Source organism: Eretmochelys imbricata, chromosome 7, assembly GCF_965152235.1.
Source record: "Eretmochelys imbricata isolate rEreImb1 chromosome 7, rEreImb1.hap1, whole genome shotgun sequence".
Classification (NCBI taxonomy): Eukaryota; Metazoa; Chordata; order Testudines; family Cheloniidae; genus Eretmochelys; species Eretmochelys imbricata.
The window spans coordinates 94,151,324-94,171,894 of record NC_135578.1 but is presented as its reverse complement, the minus strand read 5'-3'; the positions used below and the strand labels follow the sequence as shown (position 1 = coordinate 94,171,894).

Genomic DNA, 20,571 nt, shown 5'->3' with positions numbered 1-20,571 from the left:
GAATACCACCTACATTGCCTTCTCCATCAGATATTTTCTAAGTCTCTGTTCCCAACCCCCAAGTTCAACTGGTGGGGCAGGAAGTGAAAGGGGAGGGAAAAGAGTGGCAGATGCAGCACCTGGCAGAGATGTGAACCTTGCCTAGGCAGCAGAGGCAACGTTGATTTTTTTTTTTCTTCATGTGAGCAACAAACAGGAAAGAGTGAGGGCAGAAAAACACGTTTTTTGGACTCTGGGCATAACCCCAGACTTTTTTTTGTATGTGGGTGGGGAGGTTGAATTCACCAGGTGGGGAAGAAATGGGGTAAAAATACTAAGTATACTATGCTACACTATACCATAAAAATTACTAAACTTCTGCAGCAGACAGGAGGTGAGGACACCAAAGATTCCAACTCAGACCCTGCGGCAGAAAGAAGAAAGTGGAGAGGCATCTTCCCACACCAGCCTTTATGCCCTTGGTTTGGAGCACAAGGAGAACTACAGTGCATGTGAGGGGCAACTGACACTGCTTGTAAGAAGATTCCAGACTCAGGTGCATGGCACATATGCATACCCATGTGTGGAATACACATAGAGACCATCACCTGTAGAAGAACATCATATTTATTTTCATTCAGATATTGCCCAAAATACAAATGCTTTACTTACATGCAAAATCCCTCCAAGCTTTGATGTATAACCTCGTGGTCGTTCTTTATCTTTAAATCTGAAAGCCACAGCATTTAGATCCTAAAAGAAAAAATTAAATCAAATTATGCATGGGAAAGCCATTTTCTACTTTGTAAGAATAAAAAAGTTTACTTAATACATTTTACACTCAAGATCAAATTAGGCATTTGGTCAAATAAATAAAGGACTGGACATTTGATCAACTGCCTGTCAGTTGCTTACCAATTTAAATAACCAAATGAATCACTGTATTACCCTTTCTTGTACACGATCATATACAAAAAAACAGCTATCATCCAATAAGTGAAAATCCCCTGTGATTTTATATCACTAGGTGACTACTTCTTTAGACAGTAATCCAGGGATATCAGCTATTACATTCAAATGCTTCAAAAAGTAGCTCAGCTTAAGAAGGACAAAGGGCAGAAAGCTGGCAAGATCAAAGGCTTGTAGCTGCCACGTAGAGCTGACTAGGAAGGATATGCTCCCAAGCCAGCTCTGAGACTCCTCTCTCCTTAAATCCTCCCCGATTTACAGATGGGGGTTTTGCAGCTCTTAGGTCCTAAGCAATAACATTTAATAAATCCATGACCACCAGAAGAAGATTCTTGTTGCACAACTTCTCTTACAGACAAAGCCTGATCAGGATTTACATCAATTTCTTACTACTAAGGGCACATGTTAAACATTCAAAACTGGCTATAACAAATATTCCCTCCGTTCGTCTTAGAAGACCTAGAGTACAACGTATTGTTGACTTTTGTCTATGTCTGAAACTTTTGTCTGTGTTTGAAACACTCTCCTCTCAGTTACACAAGTGCTTTAGTACCTATACAGCTAAGGTATACATACATATACATACATATGATCTCCTTCATTACCAGAAAACCATTTTGATTTAACTTATCAATTTTCTGAATTATCCTCTCCCCCAAAAAGTGATAAAAATCTGATTTGATATCCTTTTTTTGTAAGATGGTACATCTCCTGCAGCTGTTTCCAGTTAATTCTTACACAAAGTGTTATATTGTTTATGGAAACTGAGCCTAATATAGCTTTACAAGCCTTAAAAACATTCATGCTCTTTTCTCCTCTTTTCATATATCCAAACTGAAGGAAACTTCATAGCGAAGGGGGGAAAACCAAGCTGTTGATATTTCATGAGCTCTGGCAGCTGTGGGAAGGCTATGCAGGAGAAAGTAAAATTTACACAGCAGGATCTTCAGAAAGGAGGAGCAGCATCGTGGAACTGAAGAAAAATTCTAGAGTAGGGATCAAGACCAGAGGCTGAGTGGGGATAAACTGGAGAGGCTGATGGGGAGGAGAAGAAGAAGGAAGCTGCCCAATTAGCATATGTGAGCAAAGGGTTCGAATGCAACAGGAGCACTACAGACATTTCTTTATCTAAAATAGCACTTCAAAACTTCCATTGCCAAAGTTTTTGAATGAAATATTCAAAGTGTTACACTGAACAAGAATAAAGAAACTAATACCTGCACTTTTCCCTTTTTTCTCCTATTCAGTCAGCCAATGGTAGAAACAGAGAGGCAGAAGCCTTTCAGAGCCCCTACACAAGGCATAACAAGGAACTAGGAGGATGAGAAAAGGTTTTCCTGGCGCTGTCTTTAGCCACATGAACTGGAGAAATCTCCCCTGGGAACCATACTACAAAGAGAGTAAAGAGTCATCTCTTTGCAAACACATGGCATGAAGATGGAAGGAATAAAGACGACAACTGTTGCATTGCTGGTCCCTCTACAACAAGATGAAGAGACATAATAGCAGGGGCTGCTGAAAGCCATGCAGTTGAAAAGCAGGGGTCTGATGTGAAGTGGCAATTGAAAGGGAAGAACTTAAAAAATGAATACACTGAGATGGGAGTACTAGTTAGTGTAAAACAACATGTAAGATATACCTATACTCTATAGTTTGTATTTTGGTACAACAGGCAATCCGTGTTTCAAATCATAATACAAATGGTCAATAGTATCATGGTCAAGTGGCTAGTTTGACAGAACATATATTTTGCTTGTAATAGCTAATTCACAGAGTAATATATATATCTACATAAAAAAAACAAACACACACACAAACTTCACACCTAAATAGGAAAAGAGAGAGAGCCAGAGAGAAAAAGAGAAAGGCCTTCCTCAACACTGTAACAGGGGCAAGGTAACTTATTTCTTCTGCTGTTTGAGACTGTCAACAAGGAAAGATTTTTAAGGGACCTTATGGCCATAAACAACAGAACTCCCTAAATAATTTTAGGCAGTACATGTAGCAAAAGTATTCAAACAGAAAATTGATCTTGTTCAGTTGATACTGTCTCTAAATTCCTGCAGACTCTGTGAATCCAGCACTGATGAAAGGAAGAAACTGCAGCTAGGGAGTAGCACAATATGGGAGGACTAGAGCTGATTACATTGCATTTCCTTCCCAAAATGTAGTCCCACAAGTCCTTGGTGAAGACAGAGATCAATTTTTTTTATTTAGTAAGTATCTGGTGAAGCAAATTAACTTTTCTGCAGTGTACAACTATCTATCTGTTATGGAGTTATAGTTTATGGCATTCTGCAGCTTGTAAAACTTTGAAATCTAGAGATGCACATGACTGGATAAGACCCTTAATTAATCATTCTATATCTGATATCATAATTTACATAACAGACTGGAAAGGAGATACCAAGAAGCAATTACTGCTTTCCTGTATTTAGAAGTCATATAAAAATCTATACTGACAGAGGTTTCGCCAAATGAGACAAGTGCTTGAAAATGTTAACATTTGACATTTTAACCAAAAATTCTGTTTTTTATCTTGTCAAGTAGATAAAGATTTTCTGATTATTCTAAGTGGAAACTATTACTAGTTACTAAGTTTAACAGGATATAACTAAGGCCCTGATCCTGCAACATTTATTTGCATGAGTAACCCGTACATGAGTAGTTCCAGTGAACCAATGGAGACACTCTTATGAGTAAAGGGTTGTATTACATTTCACATCACCACTGAGAAGTTAAATTTTATTACTGGGTATTAATAAAGCACTTTCAAAGTTTGCTATGTATGCGCACACAATCACACAGAACTGGAGTGCACTTTAACAATTAGTTCTGCAGAAGGTACAGGATACAGCTGTACTGCCCAGGAGGAGTCCAATGAAGTAATCTCCTGAGCTCTTGTTCAACAAGGTAACAGAGAATACTAACCCCCTACATGCCTGTGTCAACAGAATTGTGCCAGATGATACATGGGGAAGAAGAAGGTCCTGTCCATTCCCCACCCACTACCCAACTGTACCAGGTGTCCTGTTCCTGTTTTCCTCCCGCACCTGTAATAGAGCTGGAAGAAGGCCAGGCAAGTGCATTGAGGGGGAGTGTGAAACTTCTCCCGACACCTCTATGCAGCCATAGAAGGTAGGACCACGATCTAGACCACTCATCTGGCTCAGAAATAGCATTTTGTATTTATATTAAAAATATTGGTGTATCAAAGTATAAAGCTCCGCTTTAATTTTTTAATAAATGTTATAGAGTCATGCAAACTGCTTCTGCAGAACTGTAAAAGAAATTCCAATAGGGATTGGACAACCATGGAATTTGGTTCTCTAACATCCAAATTCTATCTATAAAAACAGATTAAGAGAGAATTGCTATTATAATGTAAAACTACTATACCTTGCACTCTTGGAAAACCCATTCCTGAGGTCCTTCCGTACGTAGTTTTTGAATATACTGAAACATGTGCAAAATTATATCTTCCACGTGCACTGAAAAACAAAGATTACACACTTAAGAATTCCTTGCATTCTGCATCTTGAAAAAAAATTCTTCACCTAAAAATAGACTAAAAAAAATTATGAAAAGTCTTTAACCTTGGTTAATTAGGACTTGATTCAACAAGGTATTTAAGTTTGTGCATGGTCCCAGTGCAGAAGTCAACCTGTCTATTTATATGCTTGAAATGAGGCATGTGTTTAAGTACCTTATTGAACCAAAGCTTTATTTTCTATATAATGCTTTGAACCTGTTAATTTTTCTCTGTGTGTAAGCATTATTATTTCAATACAGATTTATATGGTATGAACCATCCAGCATGTACAGTAAGAGTTTATGATATTTTGGGAAATTATTAATTATTAATAATTAAAGAAATTAATATCAAACATTTCTTTTATGAAATGGTCTTATTCAATACACTCATTTACAGTTGATTTCTGACTCCTTGATAAACAAAATGCCTGTCAACTTATTAAGAGGATCAGTGTCCAAAACACTTTTACAGGGCAGAGTCATGTATCAGAACAGAAATGTATTCAGCTTGCAAGTTATTAAATATAAAATTAGACTCTTTGGATAAGAGAATAAAAGCCAGAATGCATCTTGCTTTCTAATAGGGGAGATTGAAAAACAGTTCTTCACTTACAAAGCCCTTCCTCTGTCAGGTCCACGTTAATGATGAAGAACATGAAACCTCTAGCACCTTCTTTCTGTCCTCCAACCAGAGTATTTACCCAGCCTATGAAATTAAGAAGAAAATATATTGCTAAAAAAATGTGTTCATTTATGCCGTTTCTCTAAATGTTTTTGGTGATAGTAATTTATTTACACACCGTACGCACTCTGAAAAAACATTTGCGTCAAACAACTTATATGCGGAGTACCTATTACATAGACAAGTTAAAAGAAGGATTAAATAGACACAATATGATGAGACGCTGAAGAGGATGTGTGCATGTAAACTGTAGTCCCCTTGCCAGTTTGGAGGCTTCAGAGAAGCAGCTCACAGGAGCTACCACAGACACTATCCCATTCAGGGAAAAGATCCAGGCAGTTTGCCCCAGCTGATGTGGAAGATGTCAGGTGATACTGGCAGCGGTTGATGGCTGCTGGCGTTACCATCAAGTCAAGAAGACAGTATGCTTCTCCCATTGTATTCACCAGGAAGAAAACCAGTATGCATGCAAATCAACTACTGGACACTCAACAAGAGGACTATTCTGTCCAATACATGATGTCATGAGTGGATGATTTTGGATTGTCTGACTGGGTACAAATGGTTCTCAGTTCTGTATTTGCACTGTGTCTATTACTAGATTCCAATGGGGGAAGAGTTCAAGGAGAAAATTGCCTTCATTTGTCCACTAGATTCTACCAGTTTAAGCACATGCCCCAAGACATCCCAGGTGCCCCAGCCACATTCCAGGGACCGATGGAGAAGGCAGGGAAAGACTGATAGCAGTCTTGGTATAGCTTGATGACTTGGCTGTATTTAAGAGCACCCAGAGAAGCATGAAAATTTGGCTCATGAAAGTCCATGATCGGCTAAAAGCAAGTGGGTTGAAACTATAAATAGTAGGGCTGTCGATTAATGGCAGTTAACTCATGTGATTAACTCAAAAAAATTAATCACGATTAATGACAGTTTTAATCACACTGTTAAAAAATAGAATACCAATTGAAATGTATTAAATATTTTGGATGTTTTTCTACATTTTCATATATATTGTATTCTGTGTTGTAATTGAAATCCAAGTGTATATTATTTTTATTACAAATATTTGCACTGTAAAAATGATAAACTAAAGAAATAGTATTTTTCAATTCATCTCATACAAGTACTGTAGTGCAAACTCTGTGCCATGAAAGTGAAACTTACAAATGTAGATTTTTTTTGGTTACATAACTGCACTCAAAAACAAAACAATGTAAAACTTCAGAGCCTACAAGTCCACTCAGTCCTACTTCTTGTTCAGCCAACCACTCAGACAAACACGTTTGTTTACATTTATAGGAGATAATACTGCATGGAAGCATATCTTCTGGAATGGTGGCTGAAGCAGGAAGGGGCACATGAATGTTTAGCATATCTGGCAAATAAATATCTTGCAATGCCAGCTACAAAGTGCCCTGCAAATGCCTGTTCTTACTTTCTGGTGATATTGTAAATAAGAAGTGGGCAGCATTATCTCCTGCAAATGTAAACAAACTTGTTTGTCTGAGCAATTGGATGAACAAGAAGTAGGTCTGAGTGGACTTGTAGGCTCTAAAATTTTAGATTGTTTTATTTTTGAATGCAGGGGTTTTTTTTAAATAAATTCCACATTTGTAAGTTCAGCTTTCATGATAAAGAGGTTGCACTACAGTACTTATATTGAATATACTTTTTCTTTTGTTGTTTTTACAGTGCAAATACTTGTAATCAAAAATAAAGTGAGCACTGTACACTTTGCATTCTGTTTTGTAACTGAAATCAATATATTTGAAAATGTAGAAAACATCCAAAAATATTTTAAAATGGTATCCTATTATTAACAGTGCAATTAATCACACGATTAATTGTTTTAATCACTTGACAGCCCTAATAAATAGATAAGTGCCAATTTTACCAACTCATGGTGAAGTACATGGGACCACATTGTATTGGACAAAGGATTTGCAACAGATACAGCAAAGATGGAAGCCCTTACCATATAGTCTCAGCAAAAGGACCTGAAGGGTCTGTAAACATTCCCAGAGTTCTGTGGGTACTACAGGAGATTTTTGAAGAGCTACTCCATTGTGGTAAAGCCACTTAGTTGTATGACGTAGTGTTACCCACCCACTCAAAGAAAAGGGAAGACTATCAAGAAATCATCTGTCAGGGTGTATTACTGTGCGTCTGAACCCTTTGGTGATCAGTGGGATGCATACTAAACAAGCCTTCAAAAGAGGGCATCTACTGACTAATGCACCAGTATTAGCCTATGCCGATAGCCTTACATCCTACATGCAAATGCCAGTCTTAGTGGGCATGAAGCTGTGCTTTACCAGGAGCATCCAGAAGGATAACATTGTATAGCCATTTGCTAGCCAAAGACCGTTGGACTCTGAGCAATGGTATCCTGCTCACAAGTTGGAGATCCTTGTGCTCAAGTGAGCAATGGTAGAAAAGTTTCAGGACTAGTTCTATGGGGTGAAATTCCAAAAAGTCAGAATAGATAACCCGCTGACCTATGCGCTCATTACCACAAAACTGGGTACAACAGGATAAAGTGGAGTGTCTGATATAACAATATATGACTTAAGCCTGAAGTACCTTCTTGGGAGTATAAACATTGGTGCGGACACTCTGTCATGTAGACCACAATAGAACATAGACCGGTAACAGAACTGCCTGAGAAAGGTGACTGGACTGAGGCATGACTGAGTGTCTAGTTGTTGTATAGACATATCCAAGAGGACAGCCCCTCTCATTACTATTACTAGTGTAGGAGGAATAGAGCTAGTCTGTATGGACTCTCTCTCTCTTTGGAAACAGACTAGGAATATTGGGAATACTTTGGTCATAACTGACTACTGTACCAGGATGCGCAAGCTTACCCCACAAAGGATCAACTTGCATCCACTGTTGCCAATGTATTGTAGGAAGAATACGCCAATGTATTGTGCATTATGGGTTACCTACCAGAATACACACAGACCAAAGATGAACTTTTGAAAGTTGCCTCAGCAAGAGCTGCTACATGTCGTAAGAGAAAAAAAAACCCCCAAAACCTGGAACACTACCCCTTATTACCCATAGGGAGACCTTCAGAAGAGGTTCAACTGCATGCTGTTAAAACACATTGGGTACACAGGACTCTCAACAGAAACACAGTCAGAGTCAACGTGTCTCATCTTGTATATACCTACAATTATATGCATAATGAAGACACTGGACACTCAGCTTATTGACCAAACATTAGAAGCTATCTACCTGTAAAACTTTGTTTTGGCATTTCTGCTAGTGGACTCCTACTCGGAGTAGTAAAGTCATGTCAGGATACATGGACTTCACTGTAGAGGCCAAAAAGAGTGTCCTTTTATCACTGCTAACAAAACATCCTTCAATCATAGATCTGTCCTCTGAGCACCTGAATGTTGGATTTAGTCAATTGTGGTAAGGAAGCAATGTACAGGCTGGTGAAGTAAACATATGCAAGAGGAATAGCTTCTGGTTGTATCCCCAACTGGCCAATGTTATGCCCTATGTTGGCAGGTGTGGGGTATCCCTTAAAGATTACTATCTGGCCCACGGCCCTCACTTCAGATGGAGACACATCAGTTCAGTATACTACCTTCAACAGACTACCTGTCTAAAAGAACAATTTCAAAAGACATACCATGGCCACTTCTGCTGCACAACAAAATAATCATACTAACAAAGGACTCTATGACCCCCAGGCCAGAGACCAAGAATTGCATACAAAAAACAGAGTCCTCACCAGGAATCTGCACATTTCTGGGACACACAAAACTGCAGAAAGGTGGAAGGCTGAGCCACACATAGTCAAAGAGAAAATGCCTGGCCTCCCAGTCTGTCAACTCAAGCTATAGAAAGGAATGGGTCCCTCTAATATCCTGCACAGAAGTCAGATCCTGACAACAGGACACTTGGTGAAGATACCAGTCAGGACCTCGTCACATTCATCTACTGTCACACAACAGATAATAGATCAACAATGCCCTCATATTATCACTCCTTGCAACCTCCATCTTTTCCTGAGAGGTCAGCAGAAGACCATCAGTTACCCTATGCTGTTGCTCCTTCTGATTCAGGAAAGGAAGACATTGGCCACACAAACCTGCAATTTACTTTGTTGCTCTTAGACAGGTTAATTACCCATTCATTTGGCATTCTTGACTCCTTTGCCTGTTCCCTTCCCCTCCTTTTAATTTATCCCTATCCTTTCCAGGAACAGAATATTATTTATGTTTATTTGTTTGTCCGTGTGTCCCAGCTACTATAAACTGTAATATCCTAGATGGGGCCATAGGGGTTATTAGTAAATGCACCTGGCCACTAGGTGGAGACATTGCACACAATGAACCACAGACCCCATTGGTCCTAAGATGGGTCACAGAGCCCCTTAAAGAGAAGGAATAAGAGACTACACACCACCCTTGAAGATCAAGGGTACCCCAGAAGAGGAACCATTAATGTACAGAGAAAAAAAAAAAATACTCCTTCTGAGAAAGCAACACGTATAATTACCATAAGGGAAATATGAATGTCTACATTTCTTTGCAGTTGTTTTGGGCATTAACTAACTCATTCTGGCAGTAATGGATATCTCAGTGGTATACATTGTATGCATGGATGGTATTCAGTAAAATGATTTTGCAATTAATAATTTGGCTAAACTTCAATAAAAATACGTACAGAAAGTTACCAATCACAGTAAAATGAACAACAGAGGCCAAAGACACACCGTTTTGGTCATTGAGAGGTGCTGCCCTTAGCCCCAACATCAGTGACGCAATACAAAAGGGAAGTCAATATGCCTATGTTTTGAGAGACAACCCAATTGTAGCAATGGGATCCAAGAAACAATAGTTTCAATATTTGAGGTTCTCTTTGTAACCGAACAGAGAAAAAAGAATACTTGAGAAATGACTTAGAATTAAGATTTAATTTATTCAGATTTCTGATATTTAAGCTTTTAATTCTCAGAGGTCAACCTGAAGTGAAATATTGCTTCAAGGTTTCATGGCATATTTAATGCGCTACTTTTAACAGTTCACTTCCAGTGGGCTTACCTTTAGCTTTGAGTTCTGATAAAAGACTTCCTGGACCTTCATGCCCAATGAGATGACCAAGGTAATGACCAGGGTTTGATTTATAGTATTTCTGAAGGTCCGGTATTGGAAATGTGACATAAAGATTTCTAATGTCCTTAATAGGTACCACTTTGTAAAGTTGCTAGAAGTAAAAATAAAACATTCCATTGATTCTAGTATTTCATCTTTTCAGGAGCATACATTATACCCTCCTACACACACACACACACACACACACACACACCTATACCATACCATACCAAAACAAAAAAACAAACAAAAAAACCCACCCCATTTACTTAGAGTTAAGAAATGCACATAAGTAACCTTATCAACACAATTGTTAATTCGTTGTTTCCTGAATTTTTAACCCAACATTCACAATCACAGTAATCTCAGCTCACAAGCCTTAGCACCCAAACACACACTTGGAATCCTCATTTCTCAATTTCTCTCAATCACATTCAAATGCACAATTTTAACTATGAACTTAGCTAGATTAAGCTGTATGGTCTATAGACACCTGCAGTAGTTGTAGTAGTAAAGTATATGATGGTGTTATTTCTACATGGAAAAAGTAGGAGAACAGAGTTACAGTCTGTACCCTTCAGTGAATGTATACCAGAAAGTCTCACAACTTACCTGAAGATGTTCTTCTTGGAAAGGATGTTCAGGAAATTCTGGTAATGGGACATTTTTGTTCTCTACTCCTGAAAATAGCTTCACTACCAAACTGGTCAGCTCATCCAAGGATTCTAAAAAGAGAATCATTAGAAATAGCACAATCATTGTCAGAAGATTCCAGCAATCTGGGACTTACATACTTTTTTAGAAAAATAATAAATTATAAGGTTGGACTTAATGGCTCCCCCATCACCAATAAGTGAACTACGATTATTTGGAGAGACGGAATATATTCTGAGATTTATTTTTATTACTTATAGATAAGGTTTTGTGCTTTATAAACCTAAAGGAAACAAGAAAGAGCACCTTAAAAACAAACACACCTACACCCACACACCAACAGTTTGCAGGTCAAATTAAGGCTGCGGAAAAACAAACAAAGATGTTCACAGTTCTCTAATCAACATGTAATGTTACAAACCACATGTTCTGCCATACTAAAGCAGGATAGCATGAGTTAGACACGTGAGGCCTGATCCAGCAGTCCATACTTGCACAAAACTCCCATTAATAAATAATAATAATACTACCACCTAGCTCTTATATAAGCGCTTTTCATCAGAAAAATTTTAAGTGCTTTAAATGGAGGTCAGTATCATTATCCCCATTTTAGAGATGGGGAAACTGAGGCACAGAAAGGTGAGGTGACTTGCCCCAGGTCATCCAGCAGAACAGCGGAGGGGGGTAATAGAACACAGGCAGTTCAGTGGGCCTACAGTTATAATTCCACAAGCATAGTTTGTCAATTAATTTCATATTAAAAGACAGAAAAAGGCAAGGTACCACAGAAGTTGATGATAAAAAAGCAGATGATGGAAAAGAGACGACTAAGGGGGGGGATATGATAGAGGTGTATAAAATCATGACTGGTGTGGAGAAAGTAAATAAGGAAGTGTTATTTACTCCTTCTCAGACCACAAGAACTAGAGGTCACCAAATGAAATTAATAGGCAGCAGGTTTAAAATCAAACAAAAGGAAGTACTTCTTCACACAACTCACAGTCAACCTGTGGAACTCTTTGCAGAGGATGTTGTAAAGACCAAGACTATAACAGGGTTCAAAAAAGAACTAGGTAAGTTCAGGAGGATGGGTTCATCAATGGCTATTAGCCAGGATGGACAGGGATGGAAATCATGTTCTGAAGTGTCCCTTGCCTCTGTTTGCCAGAAGCTGGGAATGGATCACTTGATGATTACCTGTTCTGTTCATTCCCTCTGAAGCATCTGGCATTGGCCACTGTCAGAAGACAGGACACTGGGCTAGATGGCCCATTGGTCTGACCCAATATGGCCATTCTTTTGTTCTTACTCTTTGTAGCCCTGATTTAGGAATGTACTTAAACAGGCAAGTAGTCCCAATGAAGTTAGTGGGACTACTCATATGTTTAAGATAAGGAAAGTACTCAAGCACATGCATTAACTGGGATGTACAAGTCCACATATGGTATGTTTATGTTCCATACAATGTTCAATGTCATTGCCACAGCAATTTATTTTTTCTCAAAAGCAGTATTTTCTAAAAGTAGACAGTTCATCCTATTATTACCAAAGATGTCAGGTGTTCTTATTTAAAGCATGAGTATTTCCACATGATGTTACTTTAGAGGCAGACAATTTAATTAATAATAAAATCTGTCAAAGTACTTTCCATGATTTTAAAAATTAAATTTCACATATTTTGTCTGATCATGTATTGACCCCCCGTTATATTATTGTAGTTTGGCTCACGAGTACTGGTCTGCCAGCATATTTAAAAGTTTTTCAACACATTGTTATTAAGCTTCTTAAAACCCTCACAAAAAATATAGTCCTGATTCTAGGAGGTGTTGAGCATCTGCAACGTTAACTGACTTAATTTAGAATCTTGAGTGTGCAGCATCTCTGAAATTAAGGCTTCTAATCTAATTTAGAAATTTCTATAAAACAAATATCTAGATTAAACTTTGGCCCTTCTATCTTTGATTATATGTCCTGTAGGTCATTGTGGAATTACACAAACATGCATCAGAGAAAAATCACAAATTATGCAAAGTATTTTCAGACTAGATCTGCTAAACTGATTGTGGTAAATTTCTAAAAATATATTCATATAAATTTTAAAAACTTCTCTTATCTGACGCACAAGTACTCCTTTATCATGTAGCATTCCGTAGCAAGTTTTAGGATTGGAAAAAAAAAAAAAATTCTGCAAATATATACACACGCTGAACTGTGCGGGCAATGAGTATTCTCACTGACTTCAGACTGTTCACAGTGTATAAATTGAGAACATCTTTACAGGATTGCGACCCTAGCCTCCTTTGTTTAAAAGCTTGGAGAAAAATCTTAGCTGATGTAAGTATGTCTTATTTTCTTCTATAAGAATTCAAATAATAGATGTAAAAATCACACTCAGCTAACTAAGAAACTACCATTAAAAGTTTGGTACTCACCTCGTCCTAGGACACAAATAGCCATTAAATTTGATGAATAATAAGTGGAATGGAACTTCAACAGCTCCTGTCTTACATCTATTCCTTCTTTAGTTGGTCTAGTTTCCAAAGTGAATTTGTTCCCTGTAATACAAAAGAAAAATCATGAAGATATTTATTGCTGGACACACATACAAGTTATATGAATTTAAAAACTGAAAAAACCCTGTCTGATTCTCCTGTCTTCAAGGTGCACGTACAAAGATTTATTTATTTATTTTTAAATAAAAGTACATACCAAAAACATCAGATTGGACAAATATCAACTAATCTCATCAGGACCAATCAACTCTTCCATCCTCAACCCATTCCTTTCTTAAAAGGCTGGGAAAACAGATAACTTTGCAGTAAAGCTTACAGGTCAGACTTTTTCAGATAAACGAAAATTCCCATTTAAGTAGTCACAGCTATTGAGTTTTGAAGGTGTCACATTAATGCACTGATGGCAACTTTTACTGTAAGAAAATATTTAGGTTTGTAGTTAAAGCAACAGTCTTGTCTGGTGCAAGAGTAATGAGGTGACACTAGAAAAAAAAGTCAGAATTTGTGAAAAACAAGATGATCAGAGTTGAATTCTAGTCCATTCCCTTTCACTTGGAAATCTTTTGTTGCAGTCACGTGGATGTAAAAGAAACATACTAGAACTCTGATAGGCTACCAACTCTAAGACTAGTTTTACATTACAGCCAAACAACAAAGAAACCAGAAAAAAGGAACATTCAATGATAAGGTAGGAGGATGGAAGCAAGACAATAGGGTGGAGGGAGATAATAACACAGGATATGCAACAGCAAGAAGTATAAACATGCTGTTAAACAAATCTCCAACACAGGTAGCAATTAACATACATCACCAAGGCAATAAGTAAATACCAGGCATAGTATAAGCTTGTACCAGAGGCTGCAGGTACATTTAGTTTCAGGACTTCAACCAACCAAAAACCACAGGTATCCAGTATACAAACTCTTCATGAAAGGATTTATTACTTTTATTTAAAAAGTTATATTTGAAATTGAAGTAAAAAGATCATACAAACACATAAATATAGTTCTTTAAAGTTATTTGTTTTTAAAATGTTTGGTTGTTTTTTTCCCTGGTCTCCCTCTACCTCTGCTAAGCAGACCACAGATGTCAGGAACTTATCGGACATTATAGAGCTCAGCCTGAAGCCAGAATGTAGAAGTACATGTTCCAAACCTAAATATTTAAGTCTATCATTTCCATTCCCACAGAAATAGGCAATGGATTGGCAAAAACAGGGCAAGGTACCAGATGATTATTTGTTAAAAATTGTGCTGCTAGGATATATATGAGTCCCAGAAAGCGTCGGGGTATGTGGGTGGGTGGGCAGGCAGAGCACCAGACAGTGCTTGATGTCTGGGAGAGTTGGTTGGGGGAGAGTGCTGGAAGGTATCTAGAGTCAGGGGAGGGAGTTGAATCGCTGACAGATGTCTGGGGCTGCTGGATTAGGTGGGCAACGAGTGTATGGGAGTTACTGGGGACTGAGTGGTGATACTAGGAAGAAAGCTGGTGGGCTGACTGTCTATCCAACATGAGAAGCAGCACAAGGAGAGTCTGCTTGGCTGATGGGAGAATAGGTTCCACAGTGACCCGTGGTGGTCTGAAGTAGGAATCACACCCATTCCTGCAGCCCAGCAGAATGCATAACATCTCAGCTGCAGACAGGGCTGCCACATGTGTGCATCATGCAAAGGTGAGACACTTGGCAACCCTCTGTGTAATTAAAAAAACCCCACAAATGAAGGCTCTGGTTCTTCAACTCATATATGCAAACTGTCCACTTTAAAATATTTGATTACAGAATTGGGGCGTAAAATAGTACTATAGGTATTGAGAATTATCATCTTAGTATTATTACTACTACTGAATTTGAATATATTTCAGGCACTCTATCTAGAAAAGATCTGTAATCCTGACCAGCCATAAATCCCCACAGCTATCTATGGATATGACAGTTGCATAAAGAAGAAATATTTAAACAGGAACTCTTCTAACCTGCAGAAAATGTTTTCTGAAACTTTCTGGATTCTGCCTGGGATTGGTACAGGGATTTAAAATGATTCCCCGCCCCTCCTCACCCCCATCAGCACAGTACTGATTCATGAGCACCAAACCCTGGCTCGCTGAGATTACAGAAACTGTTTTTTCCTGATTAGAAATTAATCCACCGACACTGGATTTTCTCCCATGGATCATCAGATAGGTAACTTGCAACACTTTCCTTAGATTTTTCTCTGTACATTTTTAAAATGATTTCCCACTTCAGAGAGTTCTTCCTTACTAGGAGAAAGTCAACATGTCCTCATCCAAATAATCTTACCACTTTAGGATGCTAGAGCTGATTAGTCAGACACTGCATCTATTAAACAGCCCGAGAACCCTTCTGAAAGTCTTACATCCAAATGTTAAATATTAATTGAGAATCCAAGGACATCATCATCAATTGTAATAATGTTCTTATTTGCTCTCTAGGGGTCATCTCTGGCAACCCCACACTTGCAGTCCCACTGTCCTCAAGGCATCGGATTTCTGTGGCCATGAAGGGGTTGATAAAGCCCTGAAAAAGCACCTGATATCCAAGAATTAAACACAACTTAAATCTCTATTGTACTAGCACAATTTGCTAGCTAATATACTTATTCATTTGAAATTATCAAAAAAAAGCTCTGTAGTAAAGTGTAGAAAAGTAACTTCTGTGAAGTGAACCTAATCAAGCCTCTCTGTCCATTTTAAAGCTTTTCTGTTTTACATACATGGAAACAGATAAATGGTATCTAAACTCAAATATATTTTTATAAATGTTAATTTGAATTTTTCTTCAGCTGTTAAAGGGCACCTAAGGAGCAACAAATCCTGTAAAAGCCATTTAGCCACCTATTTAATCAAGGCCTCACTTTTCTTAGCCATCTATCGCTGTTGCCCACTGTGATTTATGCTCTAGATTTTGTCTTGATGCACACATCCATTAATTCCACCAGTGCTTTGCTGAGCTTTCCTCATTTACTTAACCTGCTCAGTTTGTCCTCCCAATGCAACAGTTGTTAGCAAAATGCTATTTGGCTGCTGGCAATTTAAATGCTCTTCATCCACTTTCTCTCTCTCACAATGATTTACAGTCCCAACTTGTGAGACTCACTTCCAGTCGTTACAAAAGAATTGTATACTGCTGAAATCATCATCATCATAAAGGCTGTGTCATCACCAAACTCCTAGTCTTGTATCAGTTTGTTCCATTTGTTTTGTCCAGCTCTTTTTTTAATCTATTGTGTGGAAAATGTAATGAATCACCACAAACATGTATGGAGGAAAAAAGGAAATTGCTTTCAGTCCTATCTTCACCAATTTTACACAAAAAGTCTCAGCATGCATTTTATGCAGAACTTTAACTGGGCATTTCTGTGTCTGGGGCAAGCAAGCATATTTGCACCCGCTACCATTTTTTTCATCTTTTTCGCACCATTCTTCCAGCCCTGGGGCTGCCGCACTTGCCCCATCCTGGTTACAGCCCTGATCTTAGGTCAGCTCTAATAGATGGGTAAGTCTATTTTAACAAACCTGTTCCAAATTTACTGAAGGGATGATTGGGATTTCCGGTAGCTTTCTCCAACTGAAACAATCGCCAGGCATCATTCATTAAATTCTTTTCATGCTCGGAATCAACAGCATTCACCTCCCTTTCCTTGCAGCTCTCATCAAACAGAGGGCATAGGAAAAACTGGGCAAACCTAAAAGAAAATTTTACAAATTTGCACAACTAAAATGTAAACATTTTCTAAGTCAGGATTATTGCACATAAAAAAAAACACCCAATAACAAAAACCAACCCTCAAGCCACGAAGTCTAAAAACTCATGTAATATTTTAATTTATTGTTAATTAACAGTTTAAGACTAGAATCTCAGAACTCCTGAAACAAGTCCTGGCTTTCCCAGAGACTTGCTGTGTGGTTCTAGTTAAATCACATAATCATCTTCTTCTTAATTTCTCCATCTGTAAAATATCAACAATGACTTATTTACCATAGAAGAGTGTTGTGAAAATCCAACACTCTTGTTAATATAGTGCAGTGCATCCATGGAGGATGTCAAATGTTTATTTTTTAATATTTATCGAAGGTTATATAAATGGTACACAGACTTATACAAACCTAAGTAAAACCAAACATATAAACCTTGATCTGTACAAAATGCCATAAATACTATCACATATCACTCACTATAAATGCATTTCCTATAACTGATGCAACTCAGCCCATAAAATAATTTCAATCTTTCATTTTATCATTCATTTAATAACCAAGATGTTCATACCATGCAACTTTTGTCATTTCTAACTATTCACCATCATGTGATCTTTATTATTATAGCCCTAGAGGCCCCAACAGGGATCAGAGCCCCATTGTATTAGGCATTGTTCAAACACATAATAAATAAGGCTCCGTATTTGTCACAGAAGTCACCCTTCCGTGACTTTCCATGACCTCCGTGACTTCTGCAGCAGCTGGTGTGCCTGGCCTGGGGGCCGCCTGCGCAGCTCAGGCAGCCCCTGGGCCAGTCGTACTGGCTGCTGCTGCGGCAGTCTCAGGTCCCCCCTACCCTCCAGCAGCAAGAGTTTTTTTTGTGGGTTTTTTTTCTGGGGGGGGGGGGGGGGGGGGAAGAGTTCAGGACTGGGAGTTGGGGTGTGGGACAGTGCTTACCTGGTGGGGGAAGCTCCCCGGAAGGGCGACGACAACAACTCCCCCTCCCGCAACTCCTAGCTCCACATGCTGCTTCCGCAGCTGCTATTGGCTGCGGTTCCCAGCCAATGGGAGCTGCAGAACCGGGGCTTGGGGTAGAGCGGAGGCAGCACGTGGAGCTAGAGTCCCTGCTTTCCAGGAGCTGGGTAGGGAACCTGCCCCAGCCCAGCCAACCTCCCCAACCCCAGCAGCCGGGCTGCCCTCCCAAGCCCTCCCCCCAAGTTTTAGTCAGGGGTATTTAGTAAAAGGCATGGACAGCTCACGGGCCATGAATTTTTGTTTACTGCCCATGACTGGTCCATCACTTTTACTAAGAATACCCATGACTAAAACGTAGCCTCAAGAATAAGAGAGAGTCCCTGCCCCCAAAAGCTTACAGTCTAAACAGACAAAAGGTAGAAGAAAGGAAATATTGTCTCAGTTTTACAGATAGGAAAATTGAGGCAAAGAAGGCCTATCTCAAAGCCTATTAAAGGTAATGGAAAGACTCCCACTGAATTCAATAGAGCTTTGGATCACATCTTAAAATGACTTGCCCAAGATCACATGGAAAATCCATGCCTTAAACACAAGTCAACTCTAACAGTCAGTGCTACCAACCCCACCTATAATAATACAACATGTAATCCTGTCAGCAAAAGTTCAACATATAATTATGATTTTGTTTCAGATATTACAAAATGTCAACCAAAAAAAACCCCTCAGAAAACTAGAAGTAACAAATCTGTTTACCTGTCCAGTGCACCTTCTAGATGTTCATGTGACACATCAAAGTAATAATTGGTGTGTTCTCCACTGGTGAAAGCATTTGAACTTCCTGCATGCTCACTAAGAAACTGACTATACTCATTCTCTTTTGGGTACTTCTTGGTTCCCAAGAACAGCATATGTTCACAAAAATGGCTAAGCCCAGCAATGTTTGGGGGGTCTGATAATGAACCTGCGGAGAAAAATACACATTAAAGAAGTCATATTAGAACAGGTATAGTTTTTTAAAAAGCATTTAGATTATACTAGTGTGCAACCAATTATGTGAATTCTGTAGTTATGAACCTCCACTTAACTCCAGCCCCACAGCCATAGGAAAACAAACCGAATGTTCAAAACAGATATTTCAAAATGAGCAACTTAGTCATCTTGAGAGGGCTCAAACTCGGTTTCTTCCTTCTGGGCCAAGCTAGGATCACCATATACCCGTGACTCCTAAACTGAGGCCCACGGACCATTTTTAGTCTGAAGAGAACTGAATGATCATATGGTTCTGGTTTCTCCTCTTTGTTTCCAGCAACTACACTGCATTAAAAGGCAGCTAATGATATACTAAATCAGGGGTGGCCAACCTGAGCCTGAGAAGGGGCCAGAATTTACCAATGTACATTACCAAAGAGCTGTAGTAATAGGTCAGCAGCCCCATATCAGCTCCCGCACTTTGCTCCCAGGGCCTCCCACCCACCGGCAGCCCCGCCAATCAGCATCTCCCTCTCCTTCCCCGCACCGCCCTATCAGCTGTTTCGTGGCGTGCAGGAGGCTCTAGGGTGGAGAAGCAGGGCATGGCAGGGTGAGAGAAGGGGGCAGGAAGGGGTGGAGTGGGGGCAGGGCCTGCAGCAGAGCCAGGGGTTGAGCAGTGGGCACCTCCCAGCACATTGAAAAGTTGGTGCCTGTAGCTCCTGCCCCGGAGTTGGTGCCTGTACAAGGAGCCATATGTGGCTCTGGAGCCACAGGTCAGCCACCCCTACACTACATGCTTTGCTGATATTACATTTCCACGCAAGCCATTGCTGCGATTTCCACAAGGTTGCTATGCAATTGTGAATAGAAGGGAGAGGTGTCACTTCAAAAAGGGAGGGGAGGTAGTCCATGAGGAAAAAAAAAATGTCTATTAAGATGTGATGCACGCTATGAAAAATATTGATAACCTCTGCTATAAACTGAAATTCACAGTATAAGATTTCAACATTGGTGAGGCTAGCTAGCTACTCTCTGAAGTGTGTAGATATGAAAAAGTCTAGACACTGATTTGTAACACACATCTTTCCTGAAAGCTATGATATATGAACAGAGAAATATCTTAGACTTTTCAGATCTAGGAAAAGATTGCTTTTCTGTTACTGTCAGAGTCGGAAGCAGAATAACTGCCTTTGTTTTTCACCCCGGGCACTTTATGTCAACACTCTAAGGGCTTGTCTACATGGGAACACACTCAGGAAAGTTATGATGAATTAACTAAAGGTGTAAAGTTAATGTGCATAAATTTAAGACCATTTAAAACTGTGTGTGGATGCTCTCATTCAGAAGAAGAAGGATTTAATTCTCTGTAATCCTCCAGATTAAGAGAGTGAACTAAAGCCACTTTATTTCTGGATGGGAGCATCCACATGATGGTTAAAGGAACTTTAATTTGTGCAAATTA

At 39.1% G+C, this 20,571-nt stretch overlaps 1 protein-coding gene across 5 annotated transcripts in view; it reads right to left on the bottom strand.

Moving 5' to 3' along the window:
- Window positions 1-20,571, bottom strand: part of IDE (insulin degrading enzyme) — a 109,179-nt gene that overhangs the window by 59,195 nt on the left and 29,413 nt on the right. For all 5 annotated transcript variants that reach the window (XM_077822592.1, XM_077822591.1, XM_077822590.1 and 2 more), the window contains exons 3-10: window positions 18,894-19,101; window positions 16,983-17,152; window positions 13,368-13,490; window positions 10,894-11,006; window positions 10,231-10,393; window positions 5,096-5,188; window positions 4,348-4,439; window positions 652-732 (exon numbers count right to left, since the gene is read on the bottom strand). In XM_077822592.1, the coding sequence (XP_077678718.1) occupies window positions 652-732; window positions 4,348-4,439; window positions 5,096-5,188; window positions 10,231-10,393; window positions 10,894-11,006; window positions 13,368-13,490; window positions 16,983-17,152; window positions 18,894-19,101 (1,043 nt within the window). The remainder of the gene's footprint in view (window positions 1-651; window positions 733-4,347; window positions 4,440-5,095; window positions 5,189-10,230; window positions 10,394-10,893; window positions 11,007-13,367; window positions 13,491-16,982; window positions 17,153-18,893; window positions 19,102-20,571) is intronic.